Below are 25,148 nucleotides of genomic sequence, written 5' to 3' on the forward strand. Positions count from 1 at the left end.
TAATAATTTCAATAAATCAATAAATATTCTATATGTATGAAATTGCTGATAAACTGTGTCTTTGTTTTGTAAGCTCATCGTCGCAGTAAATGAGGGTAACCTGACCTCAGTGTCTCACAGGGTTGAAATAAAGGTATGAAATTAAATGAAAAACTGTTATTACAATGTTGCGCTCGGTGAGATTGTACGCCTGAAAGGGTGAGCAACGTTTCAACCCGACAGGGTCTCTTCAACCAGGTGCAATCTGACGTGCCTAATGAACAACCTGCCGGGTTGAAATGTTGCCTATTTCGGGAGTATCAGGAGCTGTGATCTAGTAACACGTGTAAGGTTGGGGGTTCGCTCTAGTGGGTGAGCGATCCTCTGGCGTTCCCTTGTGGGTATATCTATGTTATAGTCTAAAGACTTTTTATAGTTTCCTGTTAGTTGTTCACTTTTTGTTTTTGTTACGCGAGTTGTGTGTTAGTATGTAAGCCTTATCGTTCCTCGCCTGCATGGGAGATAAGTATTGAGAGAAAACGGGTGTTCTGGGGGTGTTTTTCAATGTAGGTAATGTATAGATTGGGGGGAGATGACCACAGCTAAAAGGGGCCGGGTCAGAGAGGTCGAAATGAGCAGAAGGCGAGCAGGAGTCACTGAATAGCAGCACACTGCCAGCGAGAGAATGTTTTGAATTCCGATCCAGAACACATTGATAAGAGCGAGTGTGGGCCCAGAGAGCAGGGCGGAGAGAGGTTCATCTTAATGAAACAGTAATGAAACGTTTTGAAATGTGTGAAAGGTTATTAGCAGTTGTCATGGCAGCGGCACATGACAACCAGAAGGGGGTGGGCCGTTGTTGCTAGGACGAAGATCCTATAAAGGTGACAGTGGTTCCGGGTAAGGGCAGACTAAGATCTGACTGAGACTAAGAGGGAAGAAACCAGAAGAGACTCTCTCCTCTCATCACGGAGAGGGGGGGGGGGGGGGGGGGGATGACACATCATCATTAGCTTCGGCTAACGGGAGAAGGGTTCTGGCTAGACAAGGCCTGAGCCACCATTGGACTGAATAACAGCAGAGACGATAGCAATGAAAATACAATCTGATAACATCTGGACTGAGGCTTCTGTTTATATCAATAAACAACGCTTTTCCTTGTAAGGTAGTACGTTGTCGAAGTGTCGAATTCTTACGAAGGTGGAGAATTATTATGGTTTGCGGATCACACTAACGGGGAGAGATAAGGATTGTATCAGCCAGTGTATGAGACGTCGGGATCATTAAAAGTACACAACGCAGAGGAATGGATGGAGAGAGGATAACACAAGAAGACGTGATACTGGCCAGATTGATCAGAATCTAACAGTATGGACAGACTGTTGCTCATAGTTTGCTGTGCACGTTTCATTTAAGCTGTTATCGGAGGCAAACCTTTCTCCGTTTTTATTTCATCGTTTATTGTGAAGTTCGCTTATTGTCTTATGTTAACGTTTTTGGAGACAAAGCTTTCTCCCCTTTTGTTTCATCGTGTTTTTTTTATTATTCCTCGACGACTCAAATAAAGAGTATTTATTTTTGGAAATCCACACCTGCATCCTGTCTCCTCTGTTCTGCACTGCACCTGGGTCCAACACGTTAACTATAATAATAATAATAATAATAATAATAATAATAATAATTCATTTAATTTATATAGCGCTTCTCAATAACCCAAAGTCGCTGACAATAGTCGGGAGCAAGAGTACAAACAAAGAAACAAAAGCAAAGAAACAAAAACAAAGAAACAACAAAGAAACAAAACAAAAGGAACATAAGACCATGGGGGGAACAGGGAAGACAGCATGATAGCACAAAGAAGACTGGAGACAGACATCAATCAGGTTGGAGGGGGGGGGGGTTATGGGTGGGGGGGGTTGAAGGCAAGGGAGAACAGGTGGGTTTTGAGGCGAGCTTTGAAGGTGGAGAGTGTAGGGGAGTCTCTGATGGACTATACTCATAACAATCCCTTTACTCCATCAACTGGCCATCCCTGCACACCCGTTGTAATATGCACTGGTTCATGCTCATTTACAAAACCCTCCTTGGGTTGACTTGCCCCCCCCCCTTACCTATATCACCTGTTGCAAATTACATCTGCCACTTACAACACTCGTTCTGCTCAACACATTCTCCTAAAGATTCCGAAAACATACACTGCACTTGGTCAAAACACTCAAACTGGTCACCTTTACTGATCAGCATTCAAGCACTCTTATGAACATTCTTACTAACTCCTGCAACTGTTTCTCAACCCAGTAACATCCCCAACCCCCTGTCCGTCATGGTGCCCCTCTCACTGCTATATTGCTTTAGGCCTCTCGCTTGTCTGTCTAAATGCATGGGTGTGCTACTCTCTGTTCTCTGTGCTTGTTTCTATTGTTCTGCTTGTTGTCATGAGTATAGGTGGAAGATATGCCACAAATGTTATAACTGTATATTGCTTGACTGGTATATTTGGACGTGTCCCCTTGTCCTTTAACTTTTTAAGATTGTTGTGCTTTTAGTTGGGTTTGTAAAAGTTTGCATTGCAGCTGTCATTTAGCTACAGTAAGGTAAAATAAAATAAAATAATAAATATTCCTTTGCTTTGGTCTTCCACAGTACAAACCTTCAAACGTGTACTTAGTCCTGGTTTTATTCAAACTGTTATTGGACATCATGCTCTGGGAAAAGAAGGCAAGAGAGAGAGAGAGGGAGAAATGTAGAAAGAAAATATTTGGAAAGAAATGTAGAAAATGTGACTATACTCAAGACGTTTGATGAGCATTTGTTCTATTTAGACTACACTAACAAACTGAACAAGCTTGAGGAAAGCTAGCTCTGTAGTGGAGGTCGAACTGGTCAAACTAGAGGTGGTGGCAGAGAGGAGGATGAGGGAAAAGCTGGACTCTATACTGGAAATCCCCTCCCACCCCCTCTATGAGGAGCACGTTCAGCCATAGACTCATCCCCCCAAGACCACAACACACCACAAACCGCCTTGGCAAGTCCGTCATGCCAGTAGCCATCACTGTTAGGACTATCTGACGCTTAATAATAAACACTGTTAGGACTATCTGACTCTTAATAATAAACACTGTTAGGACTGTCTTGACCCTTAATAATAAACACTGTTAGGACTATCTGACTCTTAATAATAAACACTGTTAGGACTGTCTGACTCTTAATAATAAACACTGTTAGGACTATCTGACTCCTAATAATAAACACTGTTAGGACTGTCTGACTCTTAATAATAAACACTGTTAGGACTATCTGACTCTTAATAATAAACACTGTTAGGACTGTCTGACTCTTAATAATAAACACTGTTAAGACTATCTGACTCTTAATAATAAACACTGTTAGGACTGTCTGACTCTTAATAATAAACACTGCATGGACTCTGGTGCAGTGTGTTACTACGATTTGGACCATGTATACCACCAATGTCACCATGACTGATTGAATCCTGCCACTCACTACTGTTCACTACTACTGTCAGGATCTACCCTCCCAGCCTGGTTCGATTCCTCCCCAGGCTGGCCACACGATCCCTCTGCCTCAGAAGGCCTGCCCTGCAGCTCCATCTAGCGGACTCAATGTGTTACTCCCTCTGTTAATCGGTTTCCATATGTTTAATCTCCTGATGTCCCTAATGTGTACCTCAATGTTCAATATGTTTATGGTATTCCTGTGTGTGTTGCCCACTCTGTTCCCCGGTCTGGTTTAGTTTTGTATTTGTATGTATCATTGTTGTTCCTTACTGTCATGTTTTATATTGTTGTCATTGTTTGTTCTGTCCAGGTGTGTCTTGTTAGTGATCAGTGTCCCTATATATTCTGTCTGTTCCTGTCACTCCCCTGTCGGTCCGTAAACGTTTCTTGACACATCCGTTGTTATCCTTATCTGCCAGCTTATGCTGTGGTACTTATTATTTTGTTGTTGTAGTTGAAGCCAAGTAAAGCCTTTTTCCAACTACACCCCGTTGTGTCCTGCCTATCTATCTCTCTCGTTCCTGTTATTGCGATTGGGTCCACACCACCAACAACGAATCCTTACAACTACTGTTATCATTATTGTCATTATTACTTGCACTGTTCTATGTTCTATTACCTATGTACCTATCCTACCTGTGCCCTCCCCCCTACATGCTGCTATGACACTTGAATTTCCCCAAATGAATAAAGGAACACTTGACTTGACTAGTAGGAGATCTTACTTGGGCCAGTGTTCTGAAGCGCTGGTCGGAGTTTGTGCACTTGCGGACAATGTCCACTGCCTTCTCGTAGTTGTCGATGAAACCGCGATACACACCAATTTGGCTCACCTGAGACAGAATGGATTGATGGATTGATTGAATGATTGATTGAATGGATGGATGGATGGATGGATGGATGGATGGATGGATGGATGGATGGACTACACTACACAGGTAGACAGGTGGGACAAATCAACACTGTGCAACTTTACGTATGTCATATCTGGGCGAGCAGTCGTCTGGTTATCCGGTTAGATTCCCACTCCTCCCGGGCAGCGTGTCGACGTGTCCTTGAGCAAGACACTTAACCCCTAACTGCTCCCGATGAGCAGGTTGGCACATTGCATGGTTGCCTCCACCGTCGGTGTGTGAATGTGTGAGTGATTGGGTCAAATGTGAGGAACAAATTGTAAAGCACTTTGGATAAAAGCTGCTATATAAATGCAGCCATTTACCATTTACCATCTGAATGAAACGCATTACAAACTACAGTATCTACGGCAGAGGTGGGACCAAGTCATTGTTTTGCAAGTCTCAAGTCAGTCTCAAGTCTTGGTACTCAAGTCCAGAGTCGAGTCCCAAGTCAAGACAGGCAAGTCCCAAGTCAAGTCCCAAGTCAAGACTGACAAGTCCCAAGTCGAGTCCCAAGTCCTAACATTTGAGTTTAGAGTCCTAAACAAGTCATAATGCACGCTTCACCGATGTAGTACCATTTTAACAACAGAGTAATAATATATTACATTTACACAATGTAATGCATGAATGTTTTTTTTATTTGTATTTATTACTTTATTACTTTATTAGGTATTAGAATTAGTTCTCTCTCTCTCTCTCACATTACAGTAACAATGTGGTCTATACAAACACAAATCTGACACAAACACAAAGATATGTTGTCCCAACGTAATAAGAAATGTGCCGTGCCGATTTAGAATCAGACGGTTAGATTGTATCGCCGCTTAGGTTGAAGGAACAGCCTTGATGTTGGAGCGTTTCATTATAACCGTCTTGCAACGTTGGTTAAGATATCAATCGTGCATTGCAATGTTAGAATAGTTAGGATATCAATTGTGCATGAAAGGACTATTGTTTGATTAGTATGGTTGTGAAGGATCAGATTAAACCGAATATGTATATTTATTTATATATATATATTTAATTGTATTTGTATATCGTTTGATATCCCCTGTATATTCCTTGTACAATATGCATCGAATATCCCTTTAGTCTACTAAACAGCCCATAATAGTTTCATTCTACCATTGGACGAGAACCTGGCGCCAGGTTGCCATACCCCTAGGTCCAAGTTCAATCGTGCCGCCTAACATGTCGTGGCAAACCCCCGGTTCCGCGCAGTAATATGTCGGGCGAAATACGAATGGTACTATTTGTTCATAGCGCATATATATATGGCGCAAGTAAAGTAGAACTTTCTTTTAGTCCAGTTCTTTACCCTCCAACAGAGTGACAGACGCAAAGCCTCCCCACGACGCACGTGCGGTGTAGTAAGGCCTACTTGGCCCAGAATAGGCATTGAGATATCGTGTAGATTAATAGTTGAATAGTCATAGTTTGGCACTATACCGTCGAGTTGGACGTATTCTATTAAGCTAATAATAGTCTATTTATGTATGGTGCATCGTTCGGTTAGAGTTCTAAAGTTATCAGTACCCCCATCGTTCCTGACGTTATCTGGACGCTTAACCAGGCTGGTCAGACCCCTAGTGGTGATTGCATCCGAGGAGCTCCGGGCCAAGAGCGACTGGACCTGTATATTGGATTACTCTACCCGGACGACGGCGAGCCTTCCACGGCTTGGATTATGCTTTGTGTGCTTTGATTATTCCATGGATAAAGGCCAACACTGCGGAGTGTTGGAATTACCCCCCGGAGAGGACTCCAGGTGAGACGGCGCTCTACACGTGAGGTCGCCTCACGTCTCTCCGTTGTGGACCGGCAGATACCGTCCACAGAGGGTCCAGCTGTATTCGTCTGCGGCCCGAGGTTCTGTGGGCACCGTGTCCAAGACTTTGGATTCTCCCAAGACACCGTCGGCCAGATGGGATACCGCCAGCGGCTTCTCTAACCCCCCCCTCCTACTGTCTTACAACCAGCGGGACCCCCCCCCCCCTTAGTGTATCCAGCTATAATCATTTAAGTACCATCGCTATCGTTTCCTAAATATTCCAGGTTGTATACTTACTCCCTGCGCAACCAGAGATTGGACATTCAATGTTGATTTACCTACGAATACTCATTTGCCATAAAAGTGCATATTCCATATTTCAAATCATAAATGTAATTAAGTGATCGTTGTATACACCTTTTGCTGTATTAAACCTTCGATTTGGTACATTTGTGTGGATTCGTTTCATCAGGTGGGAAAGTGTTCATCATACTTATATCTTGTACTGGGTGGCCAGAAGTTAAAGTACATGAGGTAGTGGTATTAAATATCATATCTAACAATACAGTCAGGGAATTGTACCCCTCAGTTACAATTGGTCCTTCGAGCCGGAGGGTAACTAGTGTAATATTAATATAGTGTTATTAATATCGAAATGGCCTATGATGAACACTCCACGAAACGATCCTCCTAACCTAGAACGCCCGCGGCGCAGACGACAGACACCTCAGTACTTAGAGGCTTACACTGTCAGTCAACTACCTAGCCTTCGACAAACGGTAAACGCGGTAAAAGTAGAAAGTAAAATTATGTCTGACCTTAACAACCAGGTTTCCCCGACCACAGAGGCCCTAGTAGGTCCTAATGTAACTGACCAAGCTCACGGTGGGGACCAGGAGGGAATTGACATGCCTTTACCCCCCGCCACTACTCAAGAAGTAGTCCCCGACCAGCCCCGGGAGGAAGACAACCCTACAGAGAGAGAACTCTGCACGGAAGAAGAGGAGGAGAGCACCGAGGAACTAGAGCTCCAGGACTCCCCAACGAGTACCCCCAGGAGCGGCTCACGCAGGAGCGGCTCACCTCCACAACCGCCTTCCCCCAGCGAAGCGGAGAGGATACTACAACAGGCGTTCCTCGTCAGCCTGACAGCCTCTACCGAACGCGATCGGCTCCAAGCACAGACGCTTAGCGAGCGCGAACGTCTCCAAGCACAGGCGACCAGCGAGCGCGAACACCTCCAAGCGCAGCAACGGAGCGAAGAACAGCGCACACGCCTGGAAATGAGACGCTTCCAGACAGAAGAGAATATGGCAAGAGACCGGGCCGACGCCCAGCGTACCGCTGCCGGTGCCCAAAGAGACGCAGAGCGCGACAGACTACAAGCGCAACTAATAGAGCAGCTGATCAAAAGGACAACTCCCTCTCCCTCCGCTAGGGGTTCAAGGAACTCGTCGAGACAACAGTCAAGAGCAGCGTCACCACAACGAGCAAGCGACCCTGAACTTGACCAACAGACCGAGTCTAGACCCCCCGCAGACCCCCTTCCCATACCGGTCCAAGCGAGACCCAGCTACAAGGAAGGAGCGGCATACACTGCGGAGAAGCTAAATAAACGATTACAGGATCTGGAAGATCTGATAGAGGAAGAAGAGGGAGAAGAGGAGAACCAAGCCCGACGACAGCACAGTACTCCACCGGACCAGGAGGTCCCATACAGTCCAGGCTATACCCCCGCGGCGCTGCGCTACAGACCCCCGACTCTATTCACGGGTGAGCACGACGCACGACCAGCCCCGAGGAACAGTACCTGGACCAGCGGGCCATGGTACCCTGCCAGTACCAGCCCACAGCGAGGCGCAAGAGGGGACTCGCCCAGGAGGTCTCTCCCCCAACGCTCGCCGATGTATCAGCCATCCACGGCGTCATACAATGCCACACCGTCATTCCCAGACTTCGCCTATGAGAGTCGAGCACAGTACACGGAGCTCCGGATGTGCTTAGAGACAATGATGGTGGATGTCGCTGATGAACGCCACAAGTATGCAATATTACTGAAGCACCTGAAAGTACCGCGAGCGCACAATATAGCGCTAGCCTATGCTACCTCTTCGACTCCATACACAGCGGCCCTTGCAGCGCTGGATCAGAGATATGGACGTATATGGGATTACGTAATCCAGGAGATAAGGCATATTGATCGCCTACCCCCAGCCACAGACAATCGCTCACTAGACGACCTGTCAATCAAAGTGCAGTCCCTGGTGGGGATGCTGGGAGCGCAACGGGAGAAGGGCATGCATGAGCTATACGCCAACTCTAACGTCGAGAGGATTTTGGAGAAGCTGCCACCCGCAAGACAGGAGCGCTTTAGGCAGCAGAGGGATTACCGGGATCCCGACGGCCCCGAGCCATCCCTCCTTGATCTAGCCGACTTCCTGGCGAGAGAAGTCAGCAGCTTACGACTGGACACCTTCGGGCGGAGCACGCCAAGCTCCAGAGAGGGACCCAGGAGAATAAATGATGGAAGAAGATCGGTGACTGTCATGCACCAATCAGAGTCAGTACCGAGCAGTAAGAGTCACAGCACCCCCTCGAGAAAAGAGAAGTGGAAGATAGCGTGTCCCTACTGTGAGAAAGAACACTGGCTGTCACAATGTGACTCATTCACAAAGATGAATGCAGAAGAAGTGAGTCAATGGATAAAGTCCAACCGGCGCTGTTATCGATGTGCGCGGCCCCACATGGCAGCCGAATGCCGCCTAAAGAAAAGGTGCAGCCGGTGCGATGGAGCCCATCTAGATATACTACACGAAAGTAACGGAAGACGGCCTATACCTGCACCACGGAGCGGCACCAAGGCAAGTGTCATGTACATTGACCCCGCCAGCAGCAGCGGAGCCCAAGTGCTCTTAAAGGTAGTCCGTGTGACATTGAGCTACCAAGATAAAGTCATGGACACTTACGCCGTCCTTGATGACGGGTCAGAGAAGACCCTTCTGCTCGCCTCCGCTGCGACCCAGCTGGGACTGCGGGGGAGCAAGAACGAAATGACGATTCGGACAATAAGAAGAGATTTAAAGACGATAAAGGGCGAGAATGTCTCCTTCACCATCGCAGCCAACGGGCAGCCAGAGCGACGGTACAAGATCACAAATGCTTTCACCAGCCAAGAAATAGGACTATCGCAGTACACCTACCCTGTCACCAAGTTGATGGATAAATATGTGCACCTGCGCCAATTACCTATCCCGCTCATAGACGGCGCTACCCCGACCCTGTTGATAGGCTCCGACCATGCAGAACTCATAGTCCCGATTGACCGGGTCCATACAGGCCCCCGAGGCTGTCCTGCAGCAGTCGAGACCCGCCTAGGGTGGACCCTCCAAGGCCCCCTCGCTAAATCTCTCAACCGAACAGCAGCCACTAGCTGCTTCCACTCCAGAACGACAGAAGAAGACACCACTCTCCTGCAGCATGTCGAGAGGCTATGGACCCTAGAGACAATGCCCTTTAAGAACGAAAAGAAAGATATTCGCTCTAAAGAAGACATTTACGCCATCAACCTACTCGAGCAGGGGACAAAGAGAGTCACAGTCGGCGGAGTGATGAGATACGCAACTCCACTCCTGAGGCGAGAGGGAATGCCCACCTTTCACGCAAAGAAAGACGCCACGGAGCGCTATCTACTGAACACAGAGCGGCGCCTAGCCAAAGACCCCGCTCAAGAGAGTGTGTACCGAGCTGAGATTGAGAAGCTAATCACAGCGGGACACGTAACAAAGATTGACATTAAAGAGGCCGATCAGACGACCGAATCATGGTACGTGCCGCATCACAAGGTCCATCACAACGGCAAGGATCGCATTGTGTTTAACTGCAGCTACCAGATCGGATCCCAAAATCTGAATAAAGAGCTCTTGCCCGGCCCCACACTCGGCCCCTCCCTACTAGGCGTGCTACTGCGCTTCCGCCAGGACAAGGTGGCTATAAGCGGGGATATCAAAGGGATGTTCTTGCAGGTGAGACTAGTAGAGGAGGACAAGCCTCTGCTACGGTTCCTATGGAGAGAGAAGATCGGAGATGAGAACCCATCCATCTACCAGTGGGAAGTACTCCCCTTCGGAACCACATGCAGCCCGTGCTGTGCTACCTTTGCACTACAGAAACACGTCACAGAGGACCCAGCAGCAGATGAAGAGGTCCAACACAGTGTGAAGAACAGTTTCTACGTGGACAACTGTTTACAAAGCGTCTCGACTCAAGAAGAAGCCGAGGCTCTCCTAATCAAGTTACGCGCCTCCCTAATCAAAGGCGGCTTTGATCTCAGGCAGTGGGCCAGCAGCGACCCGCACGTATTGCGCAGCCTCTCCTCCGCGGACAAGGCTGCCAGCAGCGAGACCTGGATGGCGACAATCCCAGGAGAAGCCCAAGAAATGACACTAGGACTAGTCTGGCGCTTCAAAACAGACTCGCTCCACTATAGACACAAACCCTTGGCGATACCGACCACCAGACGGAGTGTGTACAGAACACTCGCCAGACAATATGACCCGTTGGGATGTATTCTACCTTACACCACCAGGGCAAAGATGATTGTACGAGCACTATGGGACAAGGACCAGGGCTGGGACGACCCAATACCCGCACACCTTGCCTCAACATGGAGAGAGTGGGAGACGGAACTCCGCTCACTCCCAGGTGTCAATATACGCCGCAGCTACTTCCCATCCACAGTGAGGCCAGAGACATGCGAGATTGAGCTACACGTCTTCAGCGACGCCTCCGAAGTAGCCTACGGATCGGTGGCCTATTTGCGTGCCCAAGAGATGGGAGGAAAGATACACACTGCCTTCATCCTGGCCCGCTCAAGAATAGCCCCACATAAGCAACAATCTATCCCACGTCTAGAGCTCTGCGCAGCCCTCGCAGGAGCGCATCTAGCCACGTTAATCCAACGTGAACTCACCATTCCGGTGCATAGAACAATCTTGTGGTCAGATTCCACGACAGTACTCACATGGATCAAATCTGATTCATGCAGATACAAAGTCTTCGTGGGAGTCAGAGTCACCGAGATTCAAGAATTAACAGAAGAAGCAAGCTGGCGGTATGTGGACACCAAACACAACCCAGCTGACGTCATCACCCGGGGAATGTCTCTGGATGACCTAACCCGTCGCAACATCTACAGTGACGGACCAGCATTCCTCAAGCTCCCGGAAGGAGATTGGCCTACGCCCACCCCGAGGGAAGCAAGTAACGAGGAGGCTGAGAACAAGAAACCTATGTTCTGTGGACTGAGCACTGTCGCCTCCACAGACCCCAACATAGATGACTGCATTACCCTAGAGAGTGCGCAACAAAGAACATTCCTGCGGCACCACCCAGAGATTCAGTCCACCACTGACATGTCAGCAGCTGACTACGAAGAAGCAGAACTTCTTCTACTACAACGAGCCCAGAGAGACTCGTTCCCCGATGAGCTAGACTGTCTACAGGGAGGAAACCCCGTCCCATCAGACAGCAGACTGATTCACCTGGCACCAGAGAGTGACGCCCATAATCTCATCAGAGTGGGTGGTCGCCTGCGGAGAGCCCCCGATCTACCAGATGACATTAAGTACCCGATCGTCTTGAACAGCCGACACAAGGTCACAGAGCTGATCATAAAGAAATACGACGAGGATGTACACCACGCAGGAGCAGAGAGAGTCTTCGCGGAGATCAGACGTCGTTATTGGATATTGCAAGGGAGAGAAGCAGTACGGCGCTTCCAGCGAACCTGTCTAGACTGCCGTAAGTGGCGCGCGCAGCCCAGCATACCACGGATGGCTGACTTACCCCCCTGTCGCCTCCGAGTCGGCGACAAGCCATTCCACTCCACAGGCATGGACTGCTTTGGCCCGTTGTATATAAAGAGAGGAAGAGGCACCGAGAAGCGGTGGGGTATTGTATTCAAATGCATGACCACCAGAGCGATACATATCGAGCTCCTTCCGACCATGAGCACAGACTCATTCCTTATGGCCTTCCGGAGATTCGCATCACGGAAAGGAAAACCGTCTACATTGTTGTCTGATCACGGGACCAACTTCAAAGGCGGAGAAAGAGAGCTGAGAGAGAGCTTCCAAGCTATGGGCCCAGAACTTAAGACCCACCTCGCTCCAGCCCAGATTGACTTCCAGTTTAATCCCCCGAACGCACCCCACTTCGGTGGAACCTGGGAACGAGAAGTACGTTCTATAAAGACACCCCTGTACGCCGTACTCGGAGCCCAGACTGTGGCAGAGGAAGTCCTAATGACAGTCCTCACGGAGATCGAGGGAGTATTGAACTCAAAGCCCCTCGGTTACGTTTCCAGTGATGTAGCAGATGTCGACCCAGTCACCCCCAACACACTCCTAATGGTGCGGCTGGACCCCGCGCTACCCCAGACAATGTACAGGCCTGAAGAAGCGAACGGCCGAAGAATGTGGAGGTACAGCCAAGTACTAGCTGACAAGTTTTGGAGCAGCTTCCTACTTCACTACCTACCGTCTCTACAGACCCGCCAGAAGTGGGTAAAAGAGAGAGACAATTTGACAGAAGGAACAGTCGTCATGATTATTGACCAGTCACTACCCAGAGCTATGTGGCCGGCTGGCCGCGTAAGCAAAGTGATCACCGGTGCCGATGGCAAGGTCCGAGCAGCTGAAGTACTCGTCCAAGGGCGCACTTACACACGTCCCGTGGCGAGGCTCATAGAACTGCCCCGACTCCCAGATACTATCGATGATGACCATGACCCTATGACTTTGTGAGTTGACTGACCCTTACAGCGGACCTTGAGTGGTAGACAGTGCGGTTAATCTGTCTCTGCTTAGCTAATTAGGTGGGACTAATTAGGGGGCGGCTGTTGTGAAGGATCAGATTAAACCGAATATGTATATTTATTTATATATATATATTTAATTGTATTTGTATATCGTTTGATATCCCCTGTATATTCCTTGTACAATATGCATCGAATATCCCTTTAGTCTACTAAACAGCCCATAATAGTTTCATTCTACCATTGGACGAGAACCTGGCGCCAGGTTGCCATACCCCTAGGTCCAAGTTCAATCGTGCCGCCTAACATGTCGTGGCAAACCCCCGGTTCCGCGCAGTAATATGTCGGGCGAAATACGAATGGTACTATTTGTTCATAGCGCATATATATATGGCGCAAGTAAAGTAGAACTTTCTTTTAGTCCAGTTCTTTACCCTCCAACAGAGTGACAGACGCAAAGCCTCCCCACGACGCACGTGCGGTGTAGTAAGGCCTACTTGGCCCAGAATAGGCATTGAGATATCGTGTAGATTAATAGTTGAATAGTCATAGTTTGGCACTATACCGTCGAGTTGGACGTATTCTATTAAGCTAATAATAGTCTATTTATGTATGGTGCATCGTTCGGTTAGAGTTCTAAAGTTATCAGTACCCCCATCGTTCCTGACGTTATCTGGACGCTTAACCAGGCTGGTCAGACCCCTAGTGGTGATTGCATCCAAGGAGCTCCGGGCCAAGAGCGACTGGACCTGTATATTGGATTACTCTACCCGGACGACGGCGAGCCTTCCACGGCTTGGATTATGCTTTGTGTGCTTTGATTATTCCATGGATAAAGGCCAACACTGCGGAGTGTTGGAATTACCCCCCGGAGAGGACTCCAGGTGAGACGGCGCTCTACACATGAGGTCGCCTCACGTCTCTCCGTTGTGGACCGGCAGATACCGTCCACAGAGGGTCCAGCTGTATTCGTCTGCGGCCCGAGGTTCTGTGGGCACCGTGTCCAAGACTTTGGATTCTCCCAAGACACCGTCGGCCAGATGGGATACCGCCAGCGGCTTCTCTAACCCCCCCCTCCTACTGTCTTACAACCAGCGGGACCCCCCCCCCCCCCTTAGTGTATCCAGCTATAATCATTTAAGTACCATCGCTATCGTTTCCTAAATATTCCAGGTTGTATACTTACTCCCTGCGCAACCAGAGATTGGACATTCAATGTTGATTTACCTACGAATACTCATTTGCCATAAAAGTGCATATTCCATATTTCAAATCATAAATGTAATTAAGTGATCGTTGTATACACCTTTTGCTGTATTAAACCTTCGATTTGGTACATTTGTGTGGATTCGTTTCATCAGGTGGGAAAGTGTTCATCATACTTATATCTTGTACTGGGTGGCCAGAAGTTAAAGTACATGAGGTAGTGGTATTAAATATCATATCTAACAATACAGTCAGGGAATTGTACCCCTCAGTTACAAATATGATGAGATTCCCTTGCAGATTCTTACAGTCAAAATCTGTTGATCAATGTTACGGACCCTGTCCTTATGTATGTATATAGAGGGAGTTATGTATGTTATCTGTTGTATATATAGGCATGTTTTGTTTGTTCGTGTCTTGTCTCCCTCTTGTGTCTACATATCCCCATTCTCAGGTGGTCAATCAGCAACTCACCCTAGTGCAGCAGCAGCTGAGGATCGTCAGCAATTAAGCTCCACACCCCTTCATATACCCCATTGTGTGCCATGTTAGTTAGCTCTCTGGTTCATTGGTTGTGGTAACTATTTTCTGGTATATTTTGTGGTAGAGCTCTCTCTGTCGTTTGGGGTATATTTTGTAGAGCTGGTGAAGGCTCTGGTATTGTGTAGAGCTGGTGAAGGCTCTGGAATGGTGTAGAGCTGGTGAAGGCTCTGGTATTGTGTAGAGCTGGTGAAGGCTCTGGTACTCTGTTTTTGGTGTAACTCTCATTGTATCTTTTGGTGTTCGTTGTTTATGCACATTTCTGTCTAACCTTAATCCTTTGTATATTTGTTTATCACACAGCCTATGGTGATTGTCTTTCTTTTGTATTAATCTTTTGTTTCGCACACAGGGACATTGAGGACAGGAAGATACCCTGGGGTCTACATTTTGCATCACGTAGGTGACCTGATGTTAAAGACACCAGCCTTAGAAGTGAGCACCGCCACCTGTACTTTTGGGCGTCCGTGCCTGTAAGGGGGGGTGGGTTTTCAATTCCTTTTGATATTTCATTTGGTGCCACTAGGTAGTCCTCCTTGCTCTCTGTGTTGCTGAGTTTTTGTGTTTATAAAAATAAATACTATTTTGCAAATTGTTTCATGGTTTTGTGTCACTGCACCCTCACCTACTGTACCCTGTCTGTGGCCTTGTGTTGCGTCTCCTTACTGGGGTATGTAACAATCAACTTGACAGTTTACATTAATTTGCATTCACATCACTGAACTCACCAAAGTCTGCGGTGGTCGAGATGTAGTCCAGCCCCTCAAACATTTTCTTTAGCTCATTTCCTGTTGTATTATTCTCTCTCCAAGTAGTTAGAAAAGGTGTTCTGTCCCATTTGCCGTGTGCCACCTGGTATCATGCTAACTAGATCCCTGAAAGCGGGTGGCGAGTGGATTCGGATGAGTCCTGTTAACGTTAGACTCAGCTACTATCTTCATTGAAGCATGGGGAGTAGAGCCAAGACACAAATTACATTTAACTCAAACGTTCTTTTCTTTGTGCTCGACAAAAGAGAAATAGTGAGAATATCCATCTGTAAAAACGCGACGGGCGTTGCCATGACAGTCAAGACTATAGTAAACAAAACACGCCCACAGCGTGTCCCCGCAGGTGAGTGACACAGACAGGAGTCAGGAGTACTGCGCTGCATCGCTACCGCTCGCTACCAATCTACATAAAAATAACGCAGTAACGAACCATTCAGTATTTATTTAATAACATAACTTTTAATCATTGGGCATGGGGGAAGGTATCAAGTCTTCTCAAGTCAAAAGGCTCAAGTCCAAGTGAAGTCACAAGTCATTGGTGTTAAAGTCGAGTTGCAAGTCTTTTTTGATTTTGTCAAGTCAAGTCTAAAGTCATCAAATTCGTGACTCGAGTCCAAGTCACGTGACTCGAGTCCACACCTCTGATCTACAGTGTAACTCACCAGTTTCAAGAACAAGTCCCCGACAGTCAAGCCACAGCTCTCTATCCCTGGGTATGGATCTACCAGAGGCTCCAGGTCTGGAGGCGGCCTAGTCCCGGGTTGTGGGTTATGGCTGGGTTCTGGTTGTGCGTGTGGCCCCAGACGGGCCCTCAGGGCGACGTAGAAGTCCGTGTGTAGGTCCCTGAGCTCTGGCACCTGGTAGAAGACTGTCTGGAGCTGCTCACTGGACAGAACCGGCTGGGACGTCCCGGCTGAGGCCCGCAGAGCCTTCACCGGCTGGAGGGGGAGGGGGAGGGTTCGAGTTCGAGTTTCAAGTTTGTTTATTAAATATCACAATAAAATACACATACTTTACGGTGAAATGCTTGGTTCTGTATGAGCCCCTGAGAGTGTGCGTCATACAGTAAAGAAAGTAAGTAAGAAAGTAAGTAAAAAAAGAAAGGGGTAATGATTGAGTTGCACAGACAGTAAGTGAGATAGAGAAGAGAGAGAGAGAGAGAGAGAGAGAGAGAGAGAGAGAGAGAGAGAGAGAGAGAGAGAGAGAGAGAGAGAGAGAGAGATTAATACAATATGGGCGTTAGAGGAAGGGTGAGAGATGAATAATTGAGGTGAGGATACTGTGAATACACTGATGTATCATTCACATCACACACACACACACACACACACACACATAGACAAACACACACACTGCTGCTGAATGTTAGCTCATAGGCATACAATTTTATCTGAATAAAAATAAAAATAAACAGTCTAAACAAAGTTGCAGTGTGTGTGGAGGAGGGAGAGGCTGAGTGAAGCTTCCTGTATGGGGGGGGCAGGAGCAGCGGACTGGATCTGTTGATCAGTCTGATGGCTTGAGTCACACGCAGCCATAAAAGTAGAAATAACAGAGAAGTAACCAATCCTTTGTTATGGCACCATCACTTCCTTAAATTCCCCATGAAACGGCTAGCAGAATGCTATTTGATTCCACGTATTTATGTGTGTCATGTAAAAAAAAAAAAAAAAAAAAAACACTATGTGTGGGCTGTGTGTGTGTGTGTGTGTCATGAGCAGATAACAGGGACTCTTAAAGTTATCCGTGAAATGGACAACCACTAGACTGCTTACGCAGATATTTTAGGAGAGGGGGAAAATTAAACAACAGAAAACAACCTTTACAGGTGGAAATCTCAAAGTGAGTAATTAAGAAAATAAATCAAGTCCCAAAAAACAGGACTACTCGCAATAAAGAGGTATAGTATAAAAGTAAATAAGCCACAAGGACACCTCCTAATAAAGGAGTTTATATTGGAAAAAGTAAAACAATAAACCTCCACTAAGGGAGTTTATGTGTAGAATCACGTGAGTAGCCTAAAATAAGAATGACTACCATAAAGCTCAATTCTGAAACAGAGATCAGACTACACTTCAATATAATGAGCGTGACCAAAAGGACAGCCAACACTAGGAAATGAAAAAGCAGTTGACACTGCGATCTCCAAACTTAAATAGACTCCACATGGCCATAGGCACAGCTGCACTGCATCAGGTGCAATCAAGCCCACACACCTGCCGATCCATGAGGCAATTAACCACAGGGAACAGGGATTGACAGCTATCCCTCACAGAGAGGTGAAATAAAGCAAAAATAGACAGCTGTCCCTCACAGAAAGGTGAAATAAGGCAAAAACCATGACACACTAAGCTAGGGAGGGACTTGTCGTGTATATTGATTGGCATTTATGCTAGCCAATAGTGCTGAATATGCATTATGGTTGACCAGTAGCTAGTAAGCTAATGTTAGCAACATAGGTTAGCAACGTTACGCAACATTACTAACGTTAGCTAGCAAGCTAACATTGAACATGTGTTCAATTTAGTTAAAGAGGTGCAGGATGACTCATCAAATTTATTTTATAGTTTTCCAGGAAATGACTAACTCCAAAATACCATTAAGAATACCTATAAAACAACCGTTTTGTCATTGTTGGGATAGATACTGGCCTATAAGTGACAAACAGTGCAAGACATATGTGATAAAAGAACATAAATCTATTTTGATTTCATGGGGCCTCTAAGGAGCGAATTGAAACCAATACTTGTTAGAAGCTCTCCGAAGTAGACCGGGTAGCATAGTTAGCACTTCACTCTAGTAATTCTCTCATAGCGAGGACAGAGGGAGGCTAGTACAGTAAGTGGTGTGTTTATTTTGTTTGATTATTAGGCCTGTTGGCCCAGAAGGGGAAGACGTTCTTAATGGAGAACTAGCGATTAACCATTTGTGGTCTGAAAAGGAAGCTGCAACTGCATTGATGCTATTATTGCACATTAGTCTTTTATGGTATGATGACACAACATTAACCACGTGCTCCGTACCATGCCACCTCACATGCACTCAGGTCCATGTGCATAGACCCCAGGAAGAATAGCTTTTGCCTAGTGCAAAGGCTAATGGGGATCCTAAATAAACATAAACATAAACACATAGACACCCGACACTTTGTATATAACAAACACACTGTATCTATGGATGGACGGACGGACGGACGGACGGACGGACGGACGGACGGACGGACAGACAGACAGACAGACAGACAGACAGACAGACAGACAGACAGACAGACAGACAGACAGACAGACAGACAGACAGACAGACAGACAGACAGACAGACAGACAGACAGACAGACAGACAGACAGACAGACAGACAGACAGACAGACAGACAGACAGACAGAGTGCGTGCGTGTGTGTGTGTGTGTGTGCAGAACCACAACCCCATTGGACCTCCTGCCCCAACTTAAGTTAAGTTTTTTGTGAATTTCATGCACACATGCATGCATGCATGTATGTGTGTGTGTGTGTGTGTGTGTGCGTGCGTGCGTGCGTGCGTGTGTGCGTGCGTGCGTGCGTGCGTGCGTGCGTGCGTGCGTGTGTGTGTGTGTGTGTGTACAGATGGTGAGACAATGGACTGGACTGAACACTCACTCAACACGGGACATCATATTCCATACCATGCGGAGGGGCGGCCTGGGTGTTCCCAACTTTGAATGGACGTACATTGCCACGAGACTCAGTCATCTTCTCAACATGCTGAACAGTGACGACCAGCACGTCAGAGAGCAGGCCAGAGCCTCTCTGTTCTTAGACCTGCAGAGACGCAAGGTCCCCCTGGCGTGTGGGTCGGATCCAAACTTCCTGGGTTACAAGAAGAAAGCAAGTGGAAAGCTGGACAGCCGCGCCCCCGGATTCGGGGTGTGGTCTGACTGGCCAGACCTGAATGACCTATGCGGCTGGTCCAACGTGGCCCTGGAGTGGGTGGGGCCGGACTCAGACGCTGTTAACGTTTCTGAGGAGATCATCTCTGACCCTACCATCTCTGTGAAGGCCACCATTGACATCTGTGGAACGTGGCATGAACTGCCACTTACCAATGCCCGTGGCCATCTCATGTCGGCACAACAACAACGCCAACGTCAACACTGGACTGAGCTTAAACTGCAAGGGAAGCTTGCTTGTCTCCCTGCCGCTGACCACTCTGTCTCGCATGCAGTTTTTAAAAATGTAGCTATTGATAAGAGCATCATCATTTTTACTTTAAAAGCTAGGCTACAGGTTTTACCATCAATGCTCAACCTTTCCATCTGGTTCCCTGGCAGTCATAGCCCACACTGCATACACCATGGTCACGAACAGACAACAGAAACCATGTCTCACATACTCAATGGCTGTCATGCATACAAAGGGCTCTACATTTGTAGGCATGATAGGATTGTGAACCTGATTGCAGACAGTGTCAGTTCCACACTCGGGTCACCTGCAACATATAAGCTGTATAAGCACACCAGTGTGAAGCCATATATGCTCAATCTGTGTAGGGACAATTCACTGTTCTCTGACATTTCAGCAAACACCCCTGATGTGGTTATTGTTAATGAGAATAACAGAGAGGTTCTCATCCTAGAAGTAGGTTGCACATTTGACTACAGTCTAGAGGAAGCATTTACAACCAAAATGTTAAAATATCAACTGTTAGACCATACCATATCACAACTCGGCTACAACTGTAAACTTTTAGTCTTCATATTTGGAAGCCTGGGTCATATCCATAAGTTGGGTGTTAGAGGCCTTCAGTTGGCCGGTCTTCCGAAGAGAAGAGCCAAACAATTAGCAAAATATTGCTCAGTGTCAACAATTATTGGCAGCCGGGCAATTTGGAGAAGACGCTGCTATCTGTACCCATGAGCTGTGTGTTGATTGTCAGGTTCATCATCCGTGTGAGTCTGTAACTTTGATTGCCACTGTGGCACGATTGTATAGGAAAAATACCACAATGTACAAATGCACTGTTAATATTTGTGTCCTTTAAACTTTGTCTTTATGTGGACATAAATAAAATATTCTAAATGTGTGTGTGTGTGTGTGTGTGTGTGTGTGTGTGTGTGTGTGTGTGTGTGTGTGTGTGTGTGTGTGTGTGTGTGTGTGTGTGTGTGTGTGTGTGTGTGGTGTGTGTGTGTAGGTGTGTGTGTGTGTGTGTGTGTGTGTGTGTGTGTGTGTGTGTGTGTGTGTGTGTGTGTGTGTGTGTGTGTGTGTGTGTGTGTGTGTGTGTGTGTGTGTGTGTGTGTGTGTGTGTGTGTTACCATTAATAACGTCTCCAGAGCACTGAGGTAGACCTCCTCACTCTCCAGGATGCCTCGCAGCACCAGGCGCCTCCTGGCCAGCAGCTCCTCTGGGCTACGAACCGGCTGCACCCATCAAGGTCAAGGTCAAGGTCAACTTTATTTATATAGCACATTTAAATCAACCGAAGTTGTACCAAAGTGCTGTACAATAAAAACAGAAATACTAAAAGAAATACAAAATACAGTATACACACAAAGTCATAAAAACTACAATAATAAAGAAAATGTAAACAAAATAAACAATCACCACACGACCAGGGATGTTTGGCTTACCAAGCCTCAGAACGCCAATAAAAACAGGTGAGTCTTAGAGTCTTAGACACACAATCAACCAATCAGACTACAGTCCGCTCTTTCAGTGAGAGCAGCTCACACATGGCATACACTTACCTATTAGGGGTGGTGGGCGTAAGTCATCGATTACTTGGGTGCTCGATTAAGAAAATATATATATTATTTGGTTACCACCAAATACGCCCACCAAAGGTGGCCGTTTGTGCCAATGACACAGAAAACTTGCTTTGAAATCCCGCTCTGAAATCCCACGAGGCGTGAGTTTGTTGCAGGAATCTGTAAGCAGTGGTCCTGAGTCAGGGGAGGTGTTTTATTTATTATAATAATTTTTTCTTTCATATTTCCCTTTTCTATATATATTTAAGGCGAGACAGTAGCCCCGAAATCGTCTTTTAGCTTTTTTTCAACGATATTGAGATTTTGTTATATTTTGCTTCCTTAACTCATTCACTGCCAACAGCGATTAAACTCGTTATTGGCCGTCAATCGTTATTGGACGCCAACAACGAGTATACTCGTTATTTGCTCGTTATTTCTTTTATTCGATATTTCCATTCATTATCCATCCAGGAAGCCTGGTGTTATCATGGGGCTGAGTCTGAGATTGCTAAAGTGCAATACCTGCCGCATCCTACCAGGCGGCGGTATCGAGCACCATTCGAAACCTTGTGTATTGGGCTGTGCTACACGCTAAACGCTCCAGGCGCTCTTTTCTACTAACATGAACCTAGGGCTTCACCCGATCGCATTGAATCGTTTTTGGGACCCCCGATTCATTATGCTGTGGTGGGTTATGTCGTGGGTCAAATGGACATACGATCTACCAGATGGCAATCAAATAATTGGAATATTCTTCTTGGGTGGGGATTGGACGTTGTGGACAGGTCGTTGGTGCGCCTGTACAGCAGAATCAGGAAGCAACGGGGGCAGCGTGAGCCTCCCACGTGTTACTCCTCGCCGCTGAGAGAGTGCTGTACAGGTGAAAAGATGCGACAACTGCCTCCTCGTGTACCGGAGGGGACACGTGATGCAAGGCTTGGTCCTCACTGCAGCCGACCAGTGGGAGGCATAGTCTAGCAGCGTTCGAGACAGGGGAGGGGAGAATTGAAGGGAGAATTGGCGAGGCGAAATTGGGATGGGAGAAAAATAGAAAAATAAGGAGAAAAAGTGGATCCAAAAAAAAGGGGGTGGCAATAAAATATCGAAAACACACAATTGTTTATTTTACTTCATTTTGTCTGATTGTGTCCATAGATCACCATTACAATACAGAACTTTGAGGGTGTTTTCCCAAAAATTTGTTTTCTTACACGCAAGAGATGAAATGTCCAATTTCCATAGCACCTACACACACACACACCATACTTTCCAAATGTCTTCCTATCTATACCCTGCATTTTTTTACAAAGGGGTTTGTTGATATATCAGTCATACCCTGATTATAGTACATTTATACCAAAAAACCTGGCGAAAATAGATTTTTTATGACTGTAGACAGCATTTCCTGATTTAAGGGATGATAGAAAGACATAGCCACAATCCCTCCTGTAAAAAGTTCATTGTGTTATGTGTCAACATAATGAAACAAAATGTTTTAATCTGGCATCATATGGAAGAAAGCAGGAGGCCGGACCAGCACTCTCAGATTAAAAAAAATATTTTTGAATGGCAGCCTATAGTACAGACATGTTTCGGAACAGGTGTTCCTTCTTCAGTGTTAATAGGCTAGCAATGGTAGCTTGTAAAGGTGGGAGCTATATACCATGTGGGCAGGAAGTGACATCATTGAGGTGAGCTTGGGAATGCTAGTCAACTTTGACCTCCATAGTAAGGACTTTATAATATAATATAATATGTTAAAAACTCAAATTAAATACCAATATAAACCAGAAACTAAATAAGCCAATTGCAATAATTGCAAACCAAAATTCTATAAGAAAAGAACAGAAGGAAAAACAAGAAGAAAACATTTCACCATTCGTAAAAGTAATAATAATAATAATAATAATAATAATAATAATAATAATAATAATAATAATAATAATAATAATAATAATAATAATAATAATAATAATAATAATAATAATAATAATAATAATAATAATAATAATAATAATAATAATAATAATAATAATAATAATAATAATAATAATAATAATAATAATAATAATAATAATAATAATAATAATAATAATAATAATAATAATAATAATAATAATAATAATAATAATAATAATAATAATAATAATAATAATAATAATAATAATAATAATAATAATAATAATAATAATAATAATAATAATAATAATAATAATAATAATAATAATAATAATAATAATAATAATAATAATAATAATAATAATAATAATAATAATAATAATAATAATAATAATAATAATAATAATAATAATAATAATAATAATAATAATAATAATAATAATAATAGTAATAATAATAATAATAATAATAATAATAATAATAATAATAATAATAATAATAATAATAATAATAATAATAATAATAATAATAATAATAATAATAATAATAATAATAATAATAATAATAATAATAATAATAATAATAATAATAATAATAATAATAATAATAATAATAATAATAATAATAATAATAATAATAATAATAATAATAATAATAAAATAATCATAGTAATAAAAGTAATAAAAGTCACTTATTATAGGGCCGGCTACGTGGTGTAGTGGGCAAGGTGCTTTCAGTTTAGCTGGCCGTCCATACTAATACACATTGGCCGTATTAGGGGGTGGGGATCGGGCGTTGTGGACAGCGACTCCTACAGGTCGGTTGGTGCGCCTGCGCAGTAGAATCAGGAAAGTGTCGGGGGCAGCGTGAGCCTCCCACGCATTACTCCTCGCCACTGAGAGATCGAGCTGCGCAGGTGAAAAGATGCGACTGCTGTTACCTCAAGTACCGGAGGGGACTTGTGCTATGTATGACTTAGTAAGTAAGTAAGTAAGTAAGTAAGTATTTATAAAGCACCTTTCATACATGTCATGTAGCTCACATTGCAGCCGGCTTGTGGGAGACAAGAAACAGCGTTCGTGACAGGGGAGGGTTGAATTGGATGATACAAAATTGGGATGGGAGAAAATATAGAAAATGGGAGAAAAAGTGGACCAAAAAAAAATAAAACTTATTATAGGAAACAGGATAACACGTTTTCTTCATTCATTCCCTCTGGTATCTGGCATCATCCAATGTTGGATGTCTATCCTGGTGATATATGCAAATTAGCACATATTTAATTGGGTAACGCCCATTTTGCATATATAAACATACAATCTCAGAAAACTTGCAATACATGTTTTCTTATTTGTTATGTACATAACAAACTGGGAAAGTTTCATAGTGATATCTATTAAAATATTTGTTTTGCCTATTAGGGGGTACTGTCTCGCCTTAAGCAATAATACACAAGAAGCCTTGGTATGTCATGAATATTGACATGGCTGTGATGCACCCACAGGCATGAGAGTGAAGCTCGAGTAGGAATCACAGCCGTGGCAATATTCATGACATACCACAGGCTTCGAGTGTATTATTGCTTTTATACAACAGGTTGCGCCGGGAAAAATATAGGATGAATACATACAATTCTAGGGTCTTTTATATCGATTTCAGTGAATTTGGCGTAGAAAAACAGTTCGTAAAGTCTCGTTGCTATGGAATTTCAAATGGTGTAGGCTATCAACAAACTTGGCAACGCAAACTAATGACGTATTAGTCTAATCAGGTTCTCAAACTTTTTTATACCGTGACCCTATTTTATTTACGATTTAATAATCCTAAATATCGCGTATCGCGTATCGCGTAATTTCAACGTGGAATTAAGGAATATCAAAATAAAAGCACACGTTGTTGAACTTGATCATGAATATTTATTAGAACATTTTATTACAGCACTATGTTATCAATACACATTTATAAAATGATGCATATTTAGCCAGAATATGTTGCCAGAACATAAAAAGAAAAATTTTTCTTTTTGCTTGCCA

At 44.9% G+C, this 25,148-nt stretch overlaps 1 protein-coding gene across 1 annotated transcript in view; it reads right to left on the reverse strand.

Moving 5' to 3' along the window:
• Positions 1 to 25,148, reverse strand: part of LOC311227364 (active breakpoint cluster region-related protein) — a 133,536-nt gene that overhangs the window by 104,980 nt on the left and 3,408 nt on the right. The window contains exons 3-6 of the mRNA XM_084312982.1: positions 20,782 to 20,886; positions 16,160 to 16,435; positions 4,223 to 4,330; positions 2,630 to 2,684 (exon numbers count right to left, since the gene is read on the reverse strand). Coding sequence (XP_084169108.1) covers positions 2,630 to 2,684; positions 4,223 to 4,330; positions 16,160 to 16,435; positions 20,782 to 20,886 — 544 coding nt within the window. The remainder of the gene's footprint in view (positions 1 to 2,629; positions 2,685 to 4,222; positions 4,331 to 16,159; positions 16,436 to 20,781; positions 20,887 to 25,148) is intronic.

This window comes from Notolepis coatsorum (assembly GCF_963971535.1).
Source record: "Notolepis coatsorum genome assembly, chromosome: 4".
Taxonomy (NCBI): domain Eukaryota; kingdom Metazoa; phylum Chordata; class Actinopteri; order Aulopiformes; family Paralepididae; genus Notolepis; species Notolepis coatsorum.